Source organism: Amyelois transitella, chromosome 14 (assembly GCF_032362555.1).
Source record: "Amyelois transitella isolate CPQ chromosome 14, ilAmyTran1.1, whole genome shotgun sequence".
NCBI lineage: Eukaryota > Metazoa > Arthropoda > Insecta > Lepidoptera > Pyralidae > Amyelois > Amyelois transitella.
Genome location: NC_083517.1, coordinates 643,628 through 664,819, shown reverse-complemented (window position 1 = coordinate 664,819; position 21,192 = coordinate 643,628). Strand labels below are relative to the sequence as shown.

The 21,192-nt window shown below is 37.1% G+C and overlaps 6 protein-coding genes across 6 annotated transcripts; 4 read left to right on the top strand and 2 right to left on the bottom strand.

Annotated features, from left to right (window-relative positions):
- The first annotated feature begins 427 nt into the window (after positions 1–427).
- On the top strand, positions 428–6,001 carry LOC106129179 (synaptojanin-1). Its single transcript, XM_060947799.1, has one exon. It carries the CDS (start codon positions 652–654, stop codon positions 3,934–3,936), a length of 3,285 nt encoding a protein of 1,094 aa, XP_060803782.1. The 5' UTR covers positions 428–651; the 3' UTR covers positions 3,937–6,001.
- Positions 6,002–6,714: 713 nt separating this feature from the next.
- On the bottom strand, positions 6,715–9,360 carry LOC106129143 (cytochrome c oxidase subunit 7A2, mitochondrial). Its single transcript, XM_013327616.2, has 3 exons — positions 9,170–9,360; positions 8,693–8,866; positions 6,715–6,942 (listed from the first exon to the last, which is right to left on the bottom strand). The coding sequence occupies exons 1-3, from the start codon at positions 9,248–9,250 to the stop codon at positions 6,802–6,804; spliced, it is 396 nt and encodes a 131-aa protein (XP_013183070.1). The 5' UTR covers positions 9,251–9,360; the 3' UTR covers positions 6,715–6,801.
- Positions 9,361–9,614: 254 nt separating this feature from the next.
- Positions 9,615–12,234, top strand: LOC106129133 (putative nuclease HARBI1). Its single transcript, XM_013327605.2, has 5 exons — positions 9,615–10,258; positions 10,366–10,562; positions 10,670–10,802; positions 10,915–11,053; positions 11,193–12,234. The coding sequence occupies exons 1-5, from the start codon at positions 10,004–10,006 to the stop codon at positions 11,612–11,614; spliced, it is 1,146 nt and encodes a 381-aa protein (XP_013183059.1). The 5' UTR covers positions 9,615–10,003; the 3' UTR covers positions 11,615–12,234.
- A 68-nt stretch (positions 12,235–12,302) lies between these two features.
- LOC106129134 (myb/SANT-like DNA-binding domain-containing protein 4) lies at positions 12,303–14,207 on the bottom strand. Its single transcript, XM_013327606.2, has 4 exons — positions 13,663–14,207; positions 13,294–13,489; positions 13,010–13,195; positions 12,303–12,932 (listed from the first exon to the last, which is right to left on the bottom strand). The coding sequence occupies exons 1-4, from the start codon at positions 13,833–13,835 to the stop codon at positions 12,915–12,917; spliced, it is 573 nt and encodes a 190-aa protein (XP_013183060.2). The 5' UTR covers positions 13,836–14,207; the 3' UTR covers positions 12,303–12,914.
- A 190-nt stretch (positions 14,208–14,397) lies between these two features.
- Positions 14,398–15,490, top strand: LOC106129130 (ubiquitin-ribosomal protein eL40 fusion protein). The gene is made up of 3 exons (XM_013327601.2): positions 14,398–14,502; positions 14,777–15,008; positions 15,231–15,490. The coding sequence occupies exons 2-3, from the start codon at positions 14,783–14,785 to the stop codon at positions 15,392–15,394; spliced, it is 390 nt and encodes a 129-aa protein (XP_013183055.1). The 5' UTR covers positions 14,398–14,502; positions 14,777–14,782; the 3' UTR covers positions 15,395–15,490.
- A 1,149-nt stretch (positions 15,491–16,639) lies between these two features.
- On the top strand, positions 16,640–20,862 carry LOC106129138 (TATA-box-binding protein). The gene is made up of 4 exons (XM_013327610.2): positions 16,640–17,115; positions 17,249–17,379; positions 18,895–19,138; positions 20,505–20,862. Exons 1-4 carry the CDS (start codon positions 16,870–16,872, stop codon positions 20,778–20,780), a joined length of 897 nt encoding a protein of 298 aa, XP_013183064.1. The 5' UTR covers positions 16,640–16,869; the 3' UTR covers positions 20,781–20,862.
- Positions 20,863–21,192: the final 330 nt, after the last annotated feature.

Below are 21,192 nucleotides of genomic sequence, written 5' to 3'. Positions count from 1 at the left end.
AATGCCGCCCACCATGATAAACATTCAAAAGGAAATTCTACCAAGACTACAATTTGAACAAAAAAAAAACAAATTGATCGTTTGAATATTAATTACGTACCTATTTATACACCTAGTCTAAATTTGAACCTTAGACCAAAAAGAGAAACTCCATCGTTCTCGTAGCCGCTTAATTAGTACAAATATTTATTTTGAGCTCAGATTATAAAGGTCAGGTGGTTCTGAACTCAGTTTTTGTCAAATTTCTTAAAGCACATTGAGCCGAAAACACTCACATTATTACATAACCATCTAAGCATAATCAGGTCAAAGTACTTTTATCATTTCAGTACCAATTCCTCACCTGAGTCTCCACTAAATTATAATTGTCAGTACCTATTCAGTAAATTTTGATCATAGTAATCTGGCAACACTTTGTAATCTGTCATGTCTGAAATCTCTGCTCTGTTTCTGTGCTTATCTTTTTTAACATTTTCATGAAATCAGATATTGTTTAGATATTTAGTGAATTCTGATTAGTTTCTATCCTGTTATATTAAATGATACGGCCTGTCCGGAGCAGTGTTGTTTAAATCGATAAGAATATAAAACCAATTTGGGGCGGATGGCTCAAACAAACCAGTGAATTTATTGAACCACAAATACTTCATCATGGCTATGTCCAAGGGTTTTAAAGTCTTGGAGAAATCGTCTCCACCAAATCCCTATAGCATAATACTGCAACATCGAAATAAGGACAATTCCCTGCTCTTCGAATCGCAAGCTGTTGTGTCGTTGTCGCCTCAAGAAACTGAAACACTAAGGAAACAGTATCACAAAATCGCTGACGCCTACGGTTGTCTGGGTGTTTTGCAACTAAATTCTGGGGAAAGCTGTTTGCTGTACCTGGTGCTGGTCACAGGATGCTGTTCCGTCGGCAAGGTCGGCGACATAGAGGTCTTCAAGATCACCCAAACTCAATTTCTCCCTTTATTTTATCAGTCTCAAGGAGAAGACAAAGTTGGTGAGGTAAGGAAGCTATTGAATTCTGGTACATTTTACTTCTCTTGGAACAGTGGCAAGGCTAATGATAACCTCTTTGATTTGACTTTGTGTTCTCAAAGAAAGAGCAAAGGTGCGATACCTGACAACAGATTCTTTTGGAATAGAACTCTGTTTATACATTTAATAAGATTTGGAATTGATTGTGAAGATTGGCTCACGAGGGCTATGTGTGGCTCGGTTGAAATACGCACAATTTATGTTGGGCACCGACAAGCTAGAGCTGTGCTAGTGTCTAGGTTGAGCTGCGAAAGAGCTGGCACTCGATTCAATGTCAGAGGCTGTAATGATGATGGTAATGTTGCCAATTTTGTTGAGACAGAGCAAGCTATCTATATTGATGATTCCGTCTCATCTTACATACAAACCAGAGGCTCTGTGCCTCTATTTTGGGAACAGCCTGGGATACAAGTTGGATCTCACAAAGTAAAAATGTCCAGAGGTTATGACGCATCAACAAGTGCCTGCGACAGACACTTCTCCCAATTAAAACGTAACTACGGCACTGTAATTGTTGTCAATTTACTTGGCTCCAGTTTGATTGGAGGCAGTGAAGGTGAGGCGACTCTTAGCAATGCGTTCCAGAAACATCTCAATGAATCTGCGCACTCTGATGTCACTCAGATAATATTTGACTACCACCAAGAAGTAAGAGCCTCTCATATAGAAAACACATTGAGCAAATTCAAAAAAATTGTGGAGAAATACTATGATGAAATTGGTATCTTCAGTGCTAAGGGTCCGGACATTTACAATATACAGAAAGGAGTGCTGAGAACCAATTGCTTGGACTGCTTGGACAGAACAAATTCTATTCAGACATTCATAGGCATTGAAATGCTGGCCATCCAGTTGATGCTGCTGCAATGTATTGACAAAAAACAGAATGTAACCAGATTTGAAGAGATTTTCAAACAAATGTGGGTAAATAACGGAAATGAAATTTCTAAAATTTATGCCGGTACTGGTGCTATACAAGGAGGCTCCAAGCTTATAGATGGCGCTCGATCTGCCGCACGCACCATACAAAATAATTTATTGGATAATTCTAAGCAAGAAGCTATTGATATATTATTGCTGGGCTCGACGTTAAATTCAGAACTTGCTGATAGAACAAGGATATTGTTACCCTCAAATATACTTCATGCCTCAACACCAGTACTGAGAGAAATGGTAAGAAGATGCAATGAGTACACTCAGCCATCCAGCATTCGTATCACTATAGGCACTTACAATGTTAACGGAGGTAAACATTTCAGGAGTTTGGCTTACAAGGATGTGTCTTTGGCTGATTGGTTGCTGGACTGTCCTGATTCTTCTCTAGTAAACACTGTCAACTTGAAGGAACATCCGTCAGATATCTTTGCTATTGGCTTCGAGGAAATAGTTGATTTGAATGCCAGTAATATCATGGCTGCAAGTTCAGATAATGCCAAGGCGTGGAGTGAGGAACTAGAAAAGGTTTTATGTCGAGATGCCCCTTACACTCTGCTGTCGAGTCATCAGCTTGTGGGTGTCTGCTTGTTTATATTTGTTAGAAAAGATCTGATTCCTCACATTAGGGATGTAGCTTTAGATTCTGTGAAAACAGGTTTAGGGGGCACCACAGGTAACAAGGGAGCTGTGGGTATCCGCATGGTCATTTACGGCACTTCCCTGTGTTTCGTGTGTGCTCATTTCGCGGCCGGACAAAGCCAGGTTGCTGAGCGCAATGCCGATTACACTGAGATAACACGTAAAATTGCATTCCCTATGGGCCGATCCCTATACTGTCACGATTACGTCTTTTGGTGTGGCGATTTTAACTATCGCATTGATCTAGACAAAGATGAAGTGCGTTTGCTAGTTGCCCAGAACAACATGCAAAGGCTGCTAGAACAAGACCAACTCAACCAACAGAAGGCTTTGGGGTTAGTTTTCAAAAACTGTTTCGAAGGAGAAATCACTTTCCTGCCGACATACAAATACGATCTCTTTAGTGATGATTATGACACCAGCGAGAAGTGCCGGGCTCCGGCGTGGACCGACAGAGTTCTGTGGCGAAGTAGAAAGTGCACGATCGATCCTGAGAACACATCGGAGTTGGCCACCGGGAAACTACTGCATTATGGCAGAGCGGAATTGAAGCAGAGTGACCACAGGCCCGTTATAGCCATTCTAGAAATCGAAGTACTACAAGTTAGTTACACCAAGTGTATGGAAGTTTTTTATGAAGTCGTTCAGGACCTCGGTCCTCCTGATGCGAGCATCCTCGTGCAGCCCGTCGAAGACAGGAGCGACAGTGAGGAGTCAGTCTTCGACGATAATGTCATGGCGGCCGTGCTGCAAGAATTGGCGACCATAGGGGAAGTCACGCTCGTGCGATTCGTAGACGAACAAACTCTGAGCATTACATTCAGAGAGGGACAAAACGCTCTGGTGGCGGCGCAAATGGGCAAATTGTCAGTCTGCTCTATTCCTCTCGCTATAACATTAAAATCTCCAAACTGGATCGACATAGTGCGTTCAGAAATAGGCTTGTGTTCCAACAATACGGTGCCGCTGTTCGGCGAGGTGCAGCAAGAGCGTCCGCTGAGATCTGCGCCGCCGACGCCGCGACGGCAGCAGCCGGGCCGGCCGCCAGCGCCGTCTCCGACGCCGCTACTGCCGGCCCGAGCGCCCGCACCCGGCCCCGCGCGGCCTCCGCCTCCAAGGCCGGCTCCGTTGCCCCCGGACGCAGGCAAGAACGGCCAGCAACCGGGCCCGGCTTCCCCGCCGGCGGACGGCATGCCGCCGCCCGCGTGCGCGCCCCCGCCGCCGCCGAGCAGCACGCCGCCGCCGGCCGCGCCGCCCCCTGTGCCGGCCCGACAGGGAGCCCCTCCCCCTTTGCCGGCGCGACCTCGACCGACTTCCTAATGTCATAACGGCAAAATATTCCCTCATTCATTTATCGAACTGAATTATATCAAAGGCAGCTTTGGCCTGCTAATTTATATAAACTTACATTGGTTCTTGAAGATATTATACACGAAATTGCATTGTCTAAAAACGAAACAGCTTGTGTAGTGGTAAGTAGCGAAAGTAAGATTTGCAGGCTTTTTCTGCTAGTTTAAGTAGTTAATCTTGAAAATAAGATAATAAAATTAATATTTAGTGTTTCATATTGCATTTTTGAGTATTTTGTCCTGTAATTTAAAAGAACAAGTAATCAAGCAGTGAATATTTCAACAGAATTAAAATTATGTAGTTATTTATTTACAATGTATTAATAGTGTTTCTATTCATAAACCGTTGAATATTTCCACAATATCAGGTTAAGTATTTTTTAAATTGTTGCTATAATTCAAATGAACAAGAAATAATAATAAAATTAATTTCAATTACATATATTAAAAGATAACTATTTACTATTTATATCCAAAGATATGTATTTTCCGTGGCACAGATATTTAGAAATAAAGAAACATGAATCTTGTTAGGGATCTTATGGGATCCAAATAAATTATGTTGATATGTTTAAATCATTGTACAAGCAATAATTTACCTATGTTCCAATAATTATTTTGCAAGTAATCCTTGTACCTGTATAAATACATCGTAAGTTATTTAAGTTTGTCACGTACATAATCACGTCTACATCCCTTGCGGGGTAGACACAGCCAACAGTCTTGAAAAGACTGAATGGCCATGTTTGTCACAATAAAATTGCAATATACATTCTAAATGTAATTACATCGAAATTATTTATTAGTAATCATAGTGGATTTCATTCCTTAATAGTTATATCATTGATTGTATTCTGTTAAGTTGACTGATATAGATATACATGCATTACATATATTATTAAACTTAATCGTCAAATTCAGTGCTGCATTTCTCCTTATATTTCTCTATAATGGCTGTGTTGTATATTTTGAATGTATTTTTTATAATTAATTAACATGATTTCTCATTTTTTTAAGCAAATTCATTATGATTAACAATTTATTTGTATACCTATGTACAGTAAGTAACATATCAATCTGACCATTCTGAAGCAATTTTTGATTGAGTGTCAGTTTATATGTTACTCAGTGTACCTACCTTGTATCACTTTAAGTTAGGTGCAAGAAAATATTTAGTACTTTTTTTATTCACCTTAAAACTAGTTTTTTTATTTTTTATACTATATATATTTTTTTATATTGGATTTTTTTATTGGTACTAAATACTTTTACTGACTTTGTCAATGTTCCTAAAGTACCTGATTATGTTTCATATAATTATTATTTACAAAATGCAATGTCTTATCAGGATCGAACCAGTTTATAAGCATTACATAGAAATGAAATAAATATTAGGGTCACTGTACACATTCAGGCATTGGGTCATCGAGTGAAAGTACCTAATATCTTTGTATCTACGGAGGATACAAGTTGTACCTGCCATAAAAAAAGCCAAATCTAAGATGGCGCAATTAGTTGTTTGTAAATAACAGTTGGTTCATATGGATAATGCGTTAAAATCGTAATCATAATATATTATTATCATACATTTCTTGTCAAACCAAAAGAATAATCTATACTAATATTATAAAGCTAAAGAGTTTGTTTGTTTGAACGTGCTAACCTCAGGAACTACTGGTTTGAATTGAGAAATTATTTTTGTGTTAATTAGACCATTTATCGAGGAAGACTTTAGGCTTTATAACATCACGCTGCAACTATTAGGAGCGAAGAAATAATGGAAAATGTGAAAAAAAGCGGGGGAAATTATTCATCCCTAAGGCCACAGCTAGTTTTGTATAATGCTGGCCCAGCGCCTCGGAAAACTACAGCGACCTTTATATATGTAGATGTAAAAATGCATATAATCATTCAGTAGGATGTTTTGTTATGGGTGTTCATCGTTTAAAATTATATTATTGTCTGTGAAATCTGTTGGAGCACCATGTATAGATGGCCAGTGTTCTATGTTATTGCTATAAAATATAGAAATGTTTACAGCATTATGTTTGTTTTATTTAGTACATTTTTTTATTTTACATTTAGAACAATGTGCATACCATAGTCACGCCATTCATTCATTATAGTCACGTGATCACGTCTATATTCCTTACGGGGTAGACAGAACCAACAGTCTTGAAAAGACTGATAGACTACGTTCAGCTGTCTGGCTGGCTTTATGATAGAATTGGGATTAAAACAGTGACAGGTTGTTAGCCCGTCGCCTAAGAGAATCTAAAGTTTATAAGCCTATCCCTTAGTCACCTCTTACGACATTCATGGGAAATGAGATGAAGTCGTCCTATTCTTATATTTTCACGTTTATCTATATGCGGGGTATACACGTGACTATACATATTTATGTCAGAGCTAACAAGCTTGAAAATACCTGATAGGCCTCGCTCAGCTGCAGCTTTTCATAGAGATTATTTTTTTTTTTCATTAACTCACGACTTTTTTTATCTAGTAGATTTTAGTCTTTTACCCGCAGTCAGCGCGAAATTAGTGCCACCTACAAAAGCATACAGGTTTTTCGCAAGTCCCACGGGAACTATAGTTTTAAAAGTAGTGCCCTTCTCCAAACTCAAACACATAATTTCTAAAATATGGGTTGAGTAGAAAACACATTTATATCAGTCAGAATATTATAAAAAAAAAAGTATGCAATGGACAAGAAAGAGCTCACATACATATTAAAAAAAAAAACCACTGGTATTTTCGCACCTTTATTGGAATCTAATTGCAGTTCTTATATTTGCATAACACAGACGTCTAATACATAAATTAAAAATAATATCTATTGCTTCTTTGGGAAGGCGTGTTCATAGACTGTCTGGCCGATTCCAAGGAGCCCTACGACGCAGAGAGCCATGGTCAGGCGGTATAGGATGCCATCCAGGGGGCCACCTTTCAGGAATACTGGGACGTCGTCGTCTTTCTGAAATCAACATAATAAAAGATATGAAGTTATGTTGTACATACATACATATATAAAATCACGCCTTTTTCCCGATCTCTTGATAAATATTGTTATTGAGTGTAAGAGTCACTTATGTTATACATACATACATACATAAAATCACGCCTCTTTCCCGGAGGGGTAGGCAGAGACTACCTCTTTCCACTTGCCACGATCTCTGCATATTTCCTTTGCTTCATCCACATTCATAACTCTCTTCATGCAAGCTCGGCGGCTTCGGATACTTCTGACCTGACCCTTTACCAGGACGTCCAATGATGATCGGACGAGGACGATGTTCGTCTAGGTCTTCCCACTCCAACGTTTCCCTCCACACTCTCCATGTATATCTGCTTAGTCAACCTGCTTTCATTCATCCTCTCCACATGACTGAACCATCTCACATACCCTTTTCTATTCCTGTAACTACATCTTCTTTCACATCACAACTTTCCCTTATCACGCTGTTCCTTATCCGGTCACTCAATTTCACACCCAACATACTCCTTAACGCTCTCATTTCCACTGCATTTATTCTGCTTTCGTGCTTCTTTTGCCATACCCAACTTTCACTCCCATACATTAATGTCGGGACCAACACGCCCCTGTGCACAGCCAGTCGAGCCTTTTTGGATTGTTTTTGACTGCTCATAAAGGCATGCAAAGCTCCATTCAAAATTATGTTATACCTACTCTTATTACTTTTTTTAAAGAGATAGCCTTTTCTTGCGCAATAAACAATTAATTACAAGAAATAAACCTATTGAAAAACTTATGTATGATTTCCAAAGCAGGCATTTTGTTATATCCTATACCTCTTGATAGTAAGACGTTTTGCTACATGGATGATTGGCTGGTTAGGCAGATTGCTAACTAGACATTTTAAATTGTTTGACGTTTTGCTACTTTGAATTTCTGATCTGGAGGGAGTGACTTTACCAACTGACAAAAAGGCTAGTGCAAAGGATACTCACTAACACTCCACTAGCCATCACTTCATCCATAAGAAGACCAATGGTCAGTTAATTGTGATAAATACTTATACAGATTACCTAGTAATAAACATGCAATATGACAATAACATTTTAGGGAGGTACTTACTTCATGAAACAACTAATAATACATTATCAAAGAGTAACTGACCAAAGGTAAAAGATCAATATTTGAGATCCATGTAAAAACAACCAATCCAAAAATGTGATTCATAGAATCTCTATCTATCTGTATATTTGTATTCGGGTTCCACAAAAACTAATGCTCCTCTTAAGATTCTCGTAAACTTATACAGCTAAGTCACAGGCAACAGCTAGTCAAAAATAATCTCCGATACTGGCAGTATTCTTCTGCAGTCATCAGGGGCCTATTACACTGACAAAGTTAACCCATGTTGCCTCCATGATGCATGAAATCAAATAACTTTCATATTACTAATTTTGGTGCCGTGTGGTTCCCGGTACCAATACAAAAAAGAATAGGACCGCTCCATCTCTTTTCCATGGATGTCGTAAAAGGCGACTAAGGGATACAATCTTGGGATTCTTTTTTACGCGATGGGCTACTAACCTGATTACTTTATATATATTTGAATCTCAATTCTAACATTAAGCCAAATAGCTGAACGTGGCCATTCAGTCTTTTCAAGACTGTTGGCTCTGTCTACCCCGCGAGGGATATAGACGTGACGATATGTATGTATGTACTAATTTAAAAAGTTCCAACGAAATCTTACTTGGAACTGTGCTTGCTGCTTGCGGATACTCTCTGGTACTGGAGCGTAGGGAATGTTGGTGCCGGGGATGGTCTTCCTTGCACCACTGGCGACGCAAGCCTCATTCACTGTGGACATCTGAGCTGTGTTGTACTGGATTGCTGGCGGCTCCGCTCGTTGCAGTGCAATTGGTGCCTGCGAAGTTATAATTTATTAATTAAGAGTTAACATATATTTGCAATTTCTTTAATTGTTGTTACACTTATCTAGGAGTGTTAATTCTTTGCTTTTAAAGTCTAGGAGGCTCTGATGGACTAAGAGACTGAATCTGAACTTTTTAAATGTATTTTCCAAAATAATGTTCTGGTTGTCTATATTGGACTTCCTTTGGTAGGAAGATGTCAAGCTTTATGAAGCAGAATCTTAAAATATTCCTAATCAATCAACAAGAGATAAGAGCAGGCAGGGTTGGAAAGAATGAAGATCAGTAATACGTACAACAGGGAATAGCGGGCTCTGCAAGTTTGAAGCCGAGACTGATACCAGCCTGCCGGTAGCTCTGCTGAATTGGTGATACATTGTTAAATATTGTAATTATTTGATTAAACGGCAAAGTGTCCAAATTTTGCGAGCTAGGTATTACGAAACAAGTACTTGTTCAGCAAACGTTCAGAAGCTTGTCCGTGTCAAAATTTATTTTTTATCTGGTTGTCAGTAAATTGGAGTTACAATTTCAAAAAATATTAAAATTACATGAATTATTTTCCGGTTGCATTATATTTGGTTAACATTAATGCACGTTTTTAAATTGTATATACTTATAAAAATGCGACAGATATTTCAATAATTAATAAAAGCCTCAAACCATCAAAGTTAAGATAAGCATAAGTTTTGAACGTTTCGATGTCTTGTCAAAGAGAAACAAGCGGGGCTTACCATAATGTCTTGTAGCAGTATTGTTTCAATATTACTTTTGAAATTTGTACCATGACACTTAGAAAACAATATTACTTTAAGCTTACATTTCTTAGCAGTTTTGATGACGTCACAACGAAACGTTCATTCAATTTCGTACTATAAGCCGTTATTTGACAACTAGTAATATTGTTTTTACGTCAATTTTTGCGATCTTAAAAAAGTTGGTCGGATGCCATGGAAACAAAACTTTTTTCATATTGAGTGTGATTCCTTCAATGCTTACAAACCACTTGAAAACCTTATGAGACATTTGAGTGTTGAAATAAGTAAGCATAAAGTGTTTACTGTGTTAGTTACGTTACGTTAGTGTTTGAAGGTGTTTGTTTACGTGATATATATAAAACAACGTTTGTAATGGCTAATGAATACGAGATCTTTGAATACTTGGAAGAAGAAGACGACCATGAAGATAGTGTAAGGAGGAAGCAGGCAGCAAAGGAGCGGCATAGACGATTACGGGATCAATGTGATCCGTTTGAAATATACACGGATGCTCAATTTGTTAAGGAGTACCGATTGACCAAAACACTAGCTCGCGATTTATGTGAAGAGATTCGACCTTTCCTTAAAACACCACAAAAAGCTACTGACTTGTCGGTGGAGACAAAGGTAAACCTAGAAAACTTTTATTTAGAATATGTATCATAATGAGAATAAAGTGCATCTATATGGGGGATTCTTTGTGTTATCTTCACTTACGTATTTGCTTTTTTCAGGTTTTGACTGCTTTGTCATTTTTTGCCACAGGGTCTTATCAAAGACCTACAGGAAAGATTCAAGGGCATTTTGTAGCTCAGCAAACTGTGTCTACTGTCATAAATGAAATTTCAAAGTGCCTAAATAATACATATTTTAGAGAAAAATATATTCACTTTCCTAATAATAGTGATGAACAAAACAAAATAAAAACAAGGTATATAAAATAACTTAATACAAGACAAATATAATATAAATACTAATGTTTTATTGTATCCCGTGCATTTTCTTATGGTAATAAAAATAATATATTCCTTGTTTTAGATTTCATAACAAGTTTAATATTCCGGGAGTATTAGGATGCATTGATGGCACTCATGTTGCTATTGTGCGTCCTAACCAGCATGAAGACAGATATTTTTGCAGAAAGGATTACCATTCTCTAAACGTACAATTGGTAAGTAAACTTTTAATAATTGGCATAATTTTGCTCAAAAATGAATATCTTAAATAACTAAGTAATTTGGTTGTAAATAAATATAAAAACTAAATATTTACATTGTTTCTAGGTTTGTGATGCTGACATGCAAATTATAAGTGTTGATGCCAGTCATGGAGGTGCAACTCATGACTCTTTCATTTGGTCTAGTCATCCTTTAAAGGACTACATGGAAGAACTAAGTAATAATGAAAATGTATGGTTTCTTGGTAAGTATTTTGCATTTTCATAAGTAGTATATAAATGAAACTGTCGCCATAATGCAGGCATAATGGTGGATGTGCTAGTATCATCAACTTGTAAAAAAAGCTTCATTATAAAAAAAGTTAAAATTTAATTGTGTTACAGGTGACTCTGGATATCCATTAAGACGGTACATGATGACGCCTGTTTTAAATGCAGCACCAAATACACCAGAGGCACATTATACAAATTTGCATGTGCATACTAGAAATATAATTGAACGCACAATTGGTCTTTTAAAAGCACGATTCCGTTGTTTACTACTACATAGAAGATTGCACTATCAACCAGAGGTAGCTGGTTCTATTGTAAATTCATGTGTTATATTACATAATATGTGCAATGGAGCCAAGCTACCTTCGCAAGAGTTAACTACAGAAGAAAGACAAGAAGAATCGCGATTAGTGGCAATTTATTCTGCACATAGTAGTATTCCAGTGACGGAAGGAGGGCGTGGTAACGTAGCACTCCAGCAGGGTGTGGCCGTGAGGAACGCTCTCATTCAGCGACTCTGGGAAAGGCGCTAGACATTATGCTGAAAATAATAATGTAGTACTTTTAATCACATACAAAATTTTAGTGCTTATTATTTTATTTATTTTCTCAGTAATACATAGGTATTTGGATTTTTACTTACTAAAATCAAGTTTACGGAAATTAAGTTATAATTTTTATTTTATTTAGATTTCATTTCAGAATAACACTAATAGCTAATATTAATTTTATAATATGTATATTAGTCCTTTAAAATAAAGTATTTTTTGATGAAAAGTATGTTGTCATTACCTTTTTATATCCCGTATATCATCTTGTATCGTTTTTAGACTATTGGCAATAAGTGCCAGGCTTCGGTGCACACCCTCCATGGCATTACTGCTACGCACACTGGCCTCTGTTTTTTCTTGGGCCGACTGCACGAGAAGACGCCTAGCGTCCTCCACTAGGCTGGGGAGATGGTGCCAATAATTCTGGCTCTTCTCTCTCTGCTCTCTCCCCCTCAACTACCGCAGGAAAGGGATCCTCCAATATGGCTTGCTCAGTGTCCATATGCCTATCCACTTCATGCGAAGGTCCTGCACCATCATCAAACACCTCGAGTTGTACAAGTGAAGGTTCTTCCATACCTTCCCTTGTCAAAATGGACTGTGATGTAGGTTCAGATGTTATAGGTCGCGCGGTGGTTTAAGAACGCTCGGCAAAAGTAGAAGGGGCATGCGCAGTGATCAATTTTTAGGTCTATTTGGTGCGACGAGGAGAGAGGGGGGGCGGGTGTGCGCCGACGGCGACACGTATTGGTGGATTAGTCACTCTTTACTTCCCGCGTTGAGTTCGCGCGTCCCGTGTCTCTTGGGTACTGTTGCGCACAAATTGTTTTATCGTATTTGTACGCGACAACTTAAAATAATATATCAATTCTCAAACAGTACAAGTCGCCCCTACCCTATGTCCGTCCACGGTTGAATATAACTATGTCAAATTTCATCAAAATTGGTTCAGCCAGGTCAGGTTAAGTGTGAAAACTGAACATGCATACACACATACACATTTTCGCATTTATAATATAAGTAGGGATTATAAGTATTTATAAGGCACAAAATCCATACTAACATTATAAGTATATTATAAGATATGGATATACATAGTTAAATAACCGAGTTAAAACATAGGCTACTTTTTTTGGAAAATCACGCGGGCGAAGTTGCGGGACAACAGCTAGTATTAAATAAATAAAAAAAAACATTTCCCTTAGCATTTTTGAGCGCGAATGTACACATGCGCCGTTTGCCCCCACTATTTTTTCCGAGCGTTCTTTAACCACCGCGCGACCTATACTGCAGTATGTGCCTAAAAGTACACAAAATAGTAACAATTATAAAAATTATATATACACATTCATTTTTGACATGACTTCAATTATTTACCTCTGTTAATGGATCCACTCTGATTCCAGCCATACCTTGACCAAAATCTACTCCTAGTATGGATAAAAATTTATCCTCTATTTGGGACAAAGGTGGCTCATTAGCTGATCCTCCTCCGGTTCGCCGTCTGGATGAATGTAGAGCGGCATTCCTTTTTTTTAATTTTGCCTTGTAATCCACCCAGTACTAGAAGAAATATGTAATAAGTTATGATAAGTAGTCTCCAAGTAATGCATTGACTGACACATATGTTTAGATATACTTATATATTTTTATTTAGTTACCTTTGACCACATTTTTCCATCTTTGAGTGCACCATCTCCTTGTGCGTTTAGAATTTCGGCGATTTCTTGCCATTTCCTAGCCGAATATTCTTTCGCCTGTAAGGAGCGGTTAAAACCAGTCGCAATGTCTTTATTAGAATTTAAGAATTCCCACAAAAGTTCAAGCTGCCTCATAGAAACGCGACGATTCCTAACGCTGCAAAAAAACCCACTTCAAACTTATACCACTTAACATAGCTGACTTGTTATTACTACGAGAAATTTTTAACGAAACAAAATACTTATATGATATGAATTTGCAAGAAATAAAACAGTTTCACAACACACGTTATGTCCGTATTATACACACCAATAATTGAGTAAACTTACTTGGAATTAGACATAGTTTTAATAAAAATACAAATTATTTTCTTTACTTCGAATAAGCACAGAGACTTTTTGAGTGGCCGCGCCGACTGTTTTGTTGTGACGTCAAAAAATGTTCCGAATGATGCCTGTAGTATGGTACACAATTTCACTTGGAAACGTAATTCAAAAGCCATATTTTGTTTTAATGATTAAGATTTAATACTTTAATACTTTATTCACCTTTTATACACTTATTAACTTTTAAAACACATATTTTATAAATGAGATTATGAAATTAAAATTTCGTATTGTCGTCATGAGAGCTCCATGAGAGTCAATTGGAACACTGCGTAAAAGTGACGCAGCTATACGAAACACATCTTGTGTCTCGCTTTCACAATCGCCAGGGAATAGATAAATCCTTCGTTCTTTCACAACACTAAGCAGGAATAAAACAATCTTGTTTTAAAAGTTCATGGTATGATTTGGAACAACATTATTTTAAGCTTGAAACAAAACGGGCGAAAACTATCATGGTTTTCTTAAAGTTTATGGTAAGCCCCCAGCTATATTTGCTACATTCTTCTACAGAATTTCTGAACTGGCCAAAAATTTATATAATTTATTTTCAGTTGTATGGTTATTGTATGTATGTTACTGTATGGTACCTGCAAGTAAACAAAAAACGATTGAGTTTTTTTCTTATATTAATTGTGTGGCTTGTTAGATTGTTTATAAATAAATTAATTAATAGTAAGTGTGGGTTGTTTTTTTAAAGATTTTTGAACGAAATATACCGCCGCCATGTTTTCTAGTAAATTTTGACAGTTCTCTTTCTTTGAGTAGAGCACGTTTTTTGAGGTTCGTATTGTGATAAAATTGATTTGTTTTAATTTGAAAAAATACTTACAATCAGAAAGGTCAAACTTGAGATAGATAGTTAAATTCTGTTTTTTTTTTTTACTGTGTACGGTGACAATTACTTCTCTACTTCCATTTCTTGTTTGAAATTCGAATTCCGCATGGCGTGTCAAGCAGTCAATCAACGATCGTCACTTTTTTATTCAAATACTATTCTCGTGGATAATGTCCATCAAAAAATTCATAAATGTTAATTCATAAATAATATTTTCAGCTCACAATGCAGATCTTCGTAAAAACACTTACGGGGAAGACCATCACCCTTGAGGTGGAAGCTTCTGACACCATCGAAAATGTGAAAGCCAAAATTCAAGATAAGGAAGGTATCCCTCCGGACCAGCAGCGACTTATCTTCGCTGGCAAACAACTGGAAGATGGCCGCACATTGTCAGACTACAATATTCAAAAGGAGTCCACCTTGCACTTGGTGCTAAGATTGAGAGGAGGTAATTTAATTCATAAGTGTCCATATTCTTTTGGCAAGTAGAAATGGGAGGATTTAGTTAAATATAATGCTAGAAGAATTTAACAATATTTAACATGCCAAAAGATTAATAGTATTCTGATTGATTTCTTACACATTGCTATTTAGCTTTATTTAGTTAGCGATTGCATAATGTTAAAGTTGTTTGTTCTATCTAGGTACTAATTAACATTCTAAATTTCAGGTACCATTGAACCGTCTCTGCGCATCTTGGCGATGAAGTACAACTGTGACAAAATGATCTGTCGCAAGTGCTATGCTCGCCTTCACCCCCGTGCCACCAACTGCCGCAAGACCAAGTGCGGACACACCAACAATCTGCGCCCCAAGAAGAAGTTGAAGGATTAAGTTTTTAAACCTGTACCATCTATATTCGTTGGAATTTTATCTACATTCAGAATGTAACTGACACTCTAAATTAATAAACACATTCTTCAAAAGAAATGTATTATTATTTTAACCCTATAGTTGAGAGCTTCATACACCAGTATCATGCAAGTAGAAATGCTCATTTGCCTGTTAGTGTACTAGTTTTCTAAATGCGCAAGTAACAAACTTGTGATTTGTGCAGTATGGACTTAGAACATTGGAAGATATTTGTGTATTGAAGATATATGTTTTTCTCATGGATCAATAAATAATATGCACAACTATATTCATAAGTTCTACATTTGTGTATTCTATATATGTATAGCTCACAATGCATCTAAATTTTATTATTATGAACAATGTTATGTCATCTTTTGTGCCAACCAAAAAAAGATATTTTATTTTTCTTTCTTTATATTAAAATAGTATCTCAATCTTTACATATGCAAAATTAAATAATGAAATAAAAATATTTGGTAGTTGTCATTGTCATATTTGTCACTGTCGACTTGTTACTTACATTACCTCAGACTTACCACTACGCTACAATTTTACCTGAAAGTTTGGGAATGATCTCAAAGATTAAATACTAAAATACAAAGAACCACGTGAAATAGCAGTGAGAAGAGAATAATAGAGTAAGAATGGGACCACTCCATATCTTTCCCATAGATTTCGGAAAAGGCGATAAGGGAAACGGATATTTAACTTGATAAAACTTTGAATTCTTGAAATTTTTTTTTGGGACCGGCAACAAAGCGAAGATCTTCAGCCAGCCTGGGTGTTATGCTTGTGGAACCGTGGCCCCGACGATGTTGTGTCAAAGATTATAATATGTATATGCTCCGATCCATGAAATCTTTGCTTGCGCGATTAAGACTTTTCGCTGTTTTTGATTGATAGTATCGCATGATTTTGTGACTAGTGGCGTATAGATGTCGCCACAACTATTTGAATCTCAATTGCATCATTAAATCATACGTGGCACGTGACCATCCAGACTGTTGGGTTTGTCTACCTCGCAAGGGATGTGATTATATGTATGTAGAATTGATTTTACTTCTGAAGTGCTGATAATCTGGAATGAGCCGTTTTAAAACTTATTAATGTTCAACGATTGGTTTATTGTAAAGAAAAAAACACAAAATAAAAATCTTTTACTATGTATCTATCTTTTACTGAGTAAATTAAATTCAGAATATGGTAACCCCGTAATGTCAAGAAAAATGGGGAAAAAATAACAACCAAGCAAATCGAGACTACCTTAAAGTTTTATTAATGGAGTTATTTATATTTTGCGTTTTATATATTAATCAAAAAGCTATTTTCTATGCGTAAATAGAAATACGTAGTGTTTCAATAATTATTTTAATTTGACAGCACCTACTACAACAGTAACTTTACGTGTTAACAGACGCTTAATTTTTGTATAGTGAACGAACTTATTCGGCAAAATGGATCAGATGCTTCCAAGTCCGTATAATATACCGGGGATCGGGACCCCTCTTCATCAGCCCGAAGAAGACCAGCAGATATTGCCAAATGCCTTGCAACAGCAGCATCAACAACAGTCCTTGGCGGCAATGGGATCCTCGCCTCTCGTTGGCTTCGGAGGATCTTTGATGGGAACTCCTCAGAGGCTCCATACCTACGCTCCTACATTCTCTACTCCTCAACAAATGATGCAGCCACAAACACCTGTAAGTTTTTAACCTGAATTGGTTTTGACACTGGCATATTCCAAGTTCTAATTTCAATTTTGTTCTAATACAACAGTTCTGTGTCATATCTTGTGGATGAAAGTGATTTCAAATGGCGTATTTTAATTTTCAGCAAAATCTCATGTCACCAATGATAACTGGGGGTAGTTTAGCCGGGCAGCCTCTCCTCAGCCAGGCGAGTCCTGCTCCGATGACCCCCATGACTCCACATTCAGCTGATCCTGGAATAGTGCCGCAGTTACAGTAAGTTTTCAGAACTTAAAAAAATAAACATGAAATCTGGCAATGCATGCAGGTTTCTGTACAATTGTAAAGATGCCAAATAAAGTGCCATGTGGTTCCCGGCACCAATACAAAAAAGAATAGGACCACTCCATCTCTTTCCCATGGATGTTGTAAAAGGCGGCTAAGAGATAGGCTTACAAACTTGGGATTCTTTTTTAGGTGATGGGCTAGCAACCTGTCATTAGTTGAATCTCAATTCTATTGTTAAGCCAAATAGCTGAATGTGGCCATTCGGTCTTTTCCAAGCCTGTTGGCTCTGTCTACCCCGCAAGGGATATAGATGTGACCATATGTATGTATGTATGTTAAGATGTCAACTCAGCATTGAGATATGAAACATTATTGTGACTATTACCACCACTTCAGACAACACATATACCAATACTTACTGCTTCTATGTATAGTCTTTTAGAGTATGTAATACCAATATTCCTGCCGTTTACCGTTCCGGCGGGAATTTCGGGAAAACATTTCTTTAACAATCTCCATGTTGAATAGAACATGTTGGCTTGTGCTCAAACACAAATGAACTAAACATGAATGCATAATTTCACAAGCACTTAATGGAATGAGTTCTGTCTATATCCTATGCGGGGTAAACAGAGCCAACAGTCTTAAAAAGACTGACAGGATACATTCAGCTGTTACGCTTATTGATAGAATTGAGATTAAAATAGTGACAGGTTGCTAGCCTATCGCCTATAAGAAGAATTATGAGTTTATGTCTATCCCTTAGTCGCATTTTTGACTTCCATGGCAAGAGATGGAGTGGTTCTATTATTTTTTATATCAGTGCCAGGAACCACATGGCACAAAGACGAAATTCCGTACAAAAGTCCAAAAAATTTATAATATAACTGAAAATTTGTACTCTTTCAGTGTAAAAAGATCCATTTCAACTTGCTGCAGCACCCCTGTGTTAAATTTTAAGAATCTGTTATTGATATATTTGTTTTGTGTCTGTAGCACTGTCGAATAAACATTTTATTTATCTATCTATCTAATAAAGATTAAAACTTAAACTAGGAAACTTAAAAAAATGAGTTATTAATTTCCTATTGCACCATAAAGCTTATGTAACAAAACTAAAAAAAAGAAATGGCGAGAGATATGTAAGGTTATCATTGATTTCACAAGAATAACCTTACATATCTCTTGCCATTATGTCTGAATTACCCCAAGGCTTTTGTGTATATGAAATCAATAAAAATGTTCAATTAATCGAATTAGGTGGCTTAAAGAGGTTGTCTATACTTACTCATACATATTTGATTGCATCTGACCTGAAAAAGATCTTATTGACTTTAACTTTCAATTTTTAGGCAGTAGGTACTTGCATTCTTGTAGAGATCGTGGCGAGTGGACAGATGTAGTATCTGCCTACCCCACCGGGAAAGAGGAGGCGTTATTAAATATATTATGTATGTATTTACTTGCCTTCTTTATCATAAACAATTTCATTATATTTTTCAGAAACATCGTCTCAACTGTCAATTTAAATTGTAAGCTGGATTTGAAGAAGATTGCGTTACATGCCCGTAACGCAGAATATAATCCCAAACGGTTTGCCGCTGTCATCATGAGAATACGAGAGCCCAGGACGACGGCGCTCATTTTCTCATCGGGCAAAATGGTGTGCACGGGAGCCAAGAGTGAGGAGGATTCGAGATTAGCTGCGCGGAAGTACGCTAGGATAATACAGAAGTTGGGTTTCACTGTGAGTAGTAATCATTTAAAATAACTATAACTACAAACATACATATGGTCACGTCTATATCCCTTGCGGGGTAGACAGGGCCAACAGTCTTGAAAAGACTGAATGGCCATGCTCAGCTATTTGGCTTAATGATAGAATTGAGATTCAAATAGTGACAGGTTGCTAACCCATCGCCTGAAAAGAATCCCAAGTTTGTAAGCCTATAGTCCCTTAGTCGCCTTTTACAACATCCATGGGAAAGACATCTCTTTATATCCATGGGAAAGACCACTCCATCGAGTGGTCCTATTCTTTTTCGTATTGGTGCCGGGAACCACATGGCACACTATAACTCCACATATCATAAATTTGTCCAAGTTTATTGTAAGTACATAAAAACTTACATATAAGACACAAATGTTTCTAATTCAAATGTACAATATTCAATTTGGCGAGGTGGAAGTAAATTACTGAATTGATTAGAAAATTAACTTTCCCATGGGTAGAAATCAACATTAAACTGCATAATAGAAGTCCATTATGTATCATGAAAAAGTAACAACTATTTGAATCTCAATTCTATCATTAAGCCAAATAGCTGAACGTGGCCATTCAGTCTTATCAAGCCTGTTGGCTCTGTTTACCCCTCAAGGGATATAGACGTGACCATATGTATGAAAAAGTATGCAAAGAGATGAAGTTGTGGACATAACTCAGATAGGACAACTCAATTTTTTTAAGGGCAAATGTTATTTCATATTCAATATAAGAAAAGTATAGCTCATACAAATATATAACTATACACTAGATATCCCAGCAAACATTGTTTCGCAATATAAATAATATTTAAGTAACTTCTAGTTAAAAAAAATGTTAAGGGTGGACAACCCTTATCACTTAGGGGTATGAAAAATAGATGTTGGCTGATTCTCAGACCTACTCAATATGCTCACAAAATATGAGAATCGGTCAAGCCGTTTCGGAGGAGTATGGGAACAAACATTGTAACATGAGAATTTTATATATAAGATAATACCAGTAACAGTAATATTGGTAATATTGGGCCTACTGGAAGAAATTTCTCTAGAAATAAGTAGTGCCCTTGTACTAAATTTCTCCTTAGTCTAAGTTGTAGTTGTATTAATTTACCGTTTATACATACATAAAATCACGCCTCTCTCCCGGAGGGGTAGGCAGAGACCTCTTTCCACTTGCCACGATCTCTGCATACTTCCTTCGCTTCATCCACATTCATAACTCTCTTCATGCAAGCTTGGCGGTTATAAATTACTGTTTATGGTGAAGATAATTACACTTTCACATGCCCAATTACAAAGAAGTATAAGTAATATTGTTTAATAAATAACCCAATATGTTTTTATTGCAGGCAAAGTTCTTAGATTTCAAAATACAAAACATGGTGGGAAGTTGCGACGTGAAGTTTCCAATTCGATTGGAAGGCTTGGTCCTCACCCACGGCCAGTTCAGTTCCTACGAGCCGGAATTGTTCCCAGGACTCATTTACCGAATGGTGAAGCCCAGAATAGTGCTTTTAATATTCGTATCGGGCAAAGTAGTGTTGACTGGTGCTAAAGTGAGACAAGAAATATACGAAGCCTTCGATAATATCTACCCAATACTAAAGAGTTTCAAGAAACAGTGATTTTCGGACTGACTGGCCTTTGTTTGTTATAGTGTTAAGATATTTTTTTTTATAATATAAGAATTTATTATATGTAAGCATTCCAAAGAGTTGTGTTTATTATTGCTACACTGTTACCTATTTTTTTGGGGATGAGGCGCAGGCGCAATTATTGGCGCAACCACACTGAAATGTTATTTAGTGGCCCTACTGGCATACAGGGACAATATCGTCTCATATTGGGTCAAGGGTAAGGACAACTTAATGGGACTAGTGGGAAAGACAGGAAGTAGCAAAGATCCGATCCAAGCGGATCAGAAACTAACAAGTTATGGGGACTCCTGCAAAAAGGGGATCAAAACATCTGGCTCAGACATCTGTCTTTCTGACCCATGGAATAACTAAGGTGGTACTCCTAGGTGTTCCACAGTTA

Excerpts from the sequence above, each read along its gene's own strand:
- LOC106129133 (XM_013327605.2), top strand. The coding sequence starts at position 10,004 with ATGGCTAATGAATACGAGATCTTTGAATACTTGGAAGAAGAAGACGAC. Across the intron at positions 10,259-10,365 it reads ACTTGTCGGTGGAGACAAAG|GTTTTGACTGCTTTGTCATT; the intron begins GTAAACCTAGAA and ends TGCTTTTTTCAG. Across the intron at positions 10,563-10,669 it reads CAAAACAAAATAAAAACAAG|ATTTCATAACAAGTTTAATA; the intron begins GTATATAAAATA and ends TCCTTGTTTTAG.
- LOC106129130 (XM_013327601.2), top strand. The coding sequence starts at position 14,783 with ATGCAGATCTTCGTAAAAACACTTACGGGGAAGACCATCACCCTTGAG. Across the intron at positions 15,009-15,230 it reads GGTGCTAAGATTGAGAGGAG|GTACCATTGAACCGTCTCTG; the intron begins GTAATTTAATTC and ends TCTAAATTTCAG.
- LOC106129138 (XM_013327610.2), top strand. The coding sequence starts at position 16,870 with ATGGATCAGATGCTTCCAAGTCCGTATAATATACCGGGGATCGGGACC. Across the intron at positions 17,116-17,248 it reads TGATGCAGCCACAAACACCT|CAAAATCTCATGTCACCAAT; the intron begins GTAAGTTTTTAA and ends TTTAATTTTCAG. Across the intron at positions 19,139-20,504 it reads TACAGAAGTTGGGTTTCACT|GCAAAGTTCTTAGATTTCAA; the intron begins GTGAGTAGTAAT and ends TTTTTATTGCAG.
- LOC106129143 (XM_013327616.2), bottom strand. The coding sequence starts at position 9,250 with ATGTATCACCAATTCAGCAGAGCTACCGGCAGGCTGGTATCAGTCTCG. Across the intron at positions 8,867-9,169 it reads AGAGCCCGCTATTCCCTGTT|GCACCAATTGCACTGCAACG; the intron begins GTACGTATTACT and ends ATAACTTCGCAG. Across the intron at positions 6,943-8,692 it reads AGCAGCAAGCACAGTTCCAA|AAAGACGACGACGTCCCAGT; the intron begins GTAAGATTTCGT and ends TGTTGATTTCAG.
- LOC106129134 (XM_013327606.2), bottom strand. The coding sequence starts at position 13,835 with ATGGCTTTTGAATTACGTTTCCAAGTGAAATTGTGTACCATACTACAG. Across the intron at positions 13,490-13,662 it reads AAAACTATGTCTAATTCCAA|CGTTAGGAATCGTCGCGTTT; the intron begins GTAAGTTTACTC and ends GTTTTTTTGCAG. Across the intron at positions 13,196-13,293 it reads ATGGAAAAATGTGGTCAAAG|TACTGGGTGGATTACAAGGC; the intron begins GTAACTAAATAA and ends TATTTCTTCTAG.
- LOC106129179 (XM_060947799.1), top strand. The coding sequence starts at position 652 with ATGGCTATGTCCAAGGGTTTTAAAGTCTTGGAGAAATCGTCTCCACCA.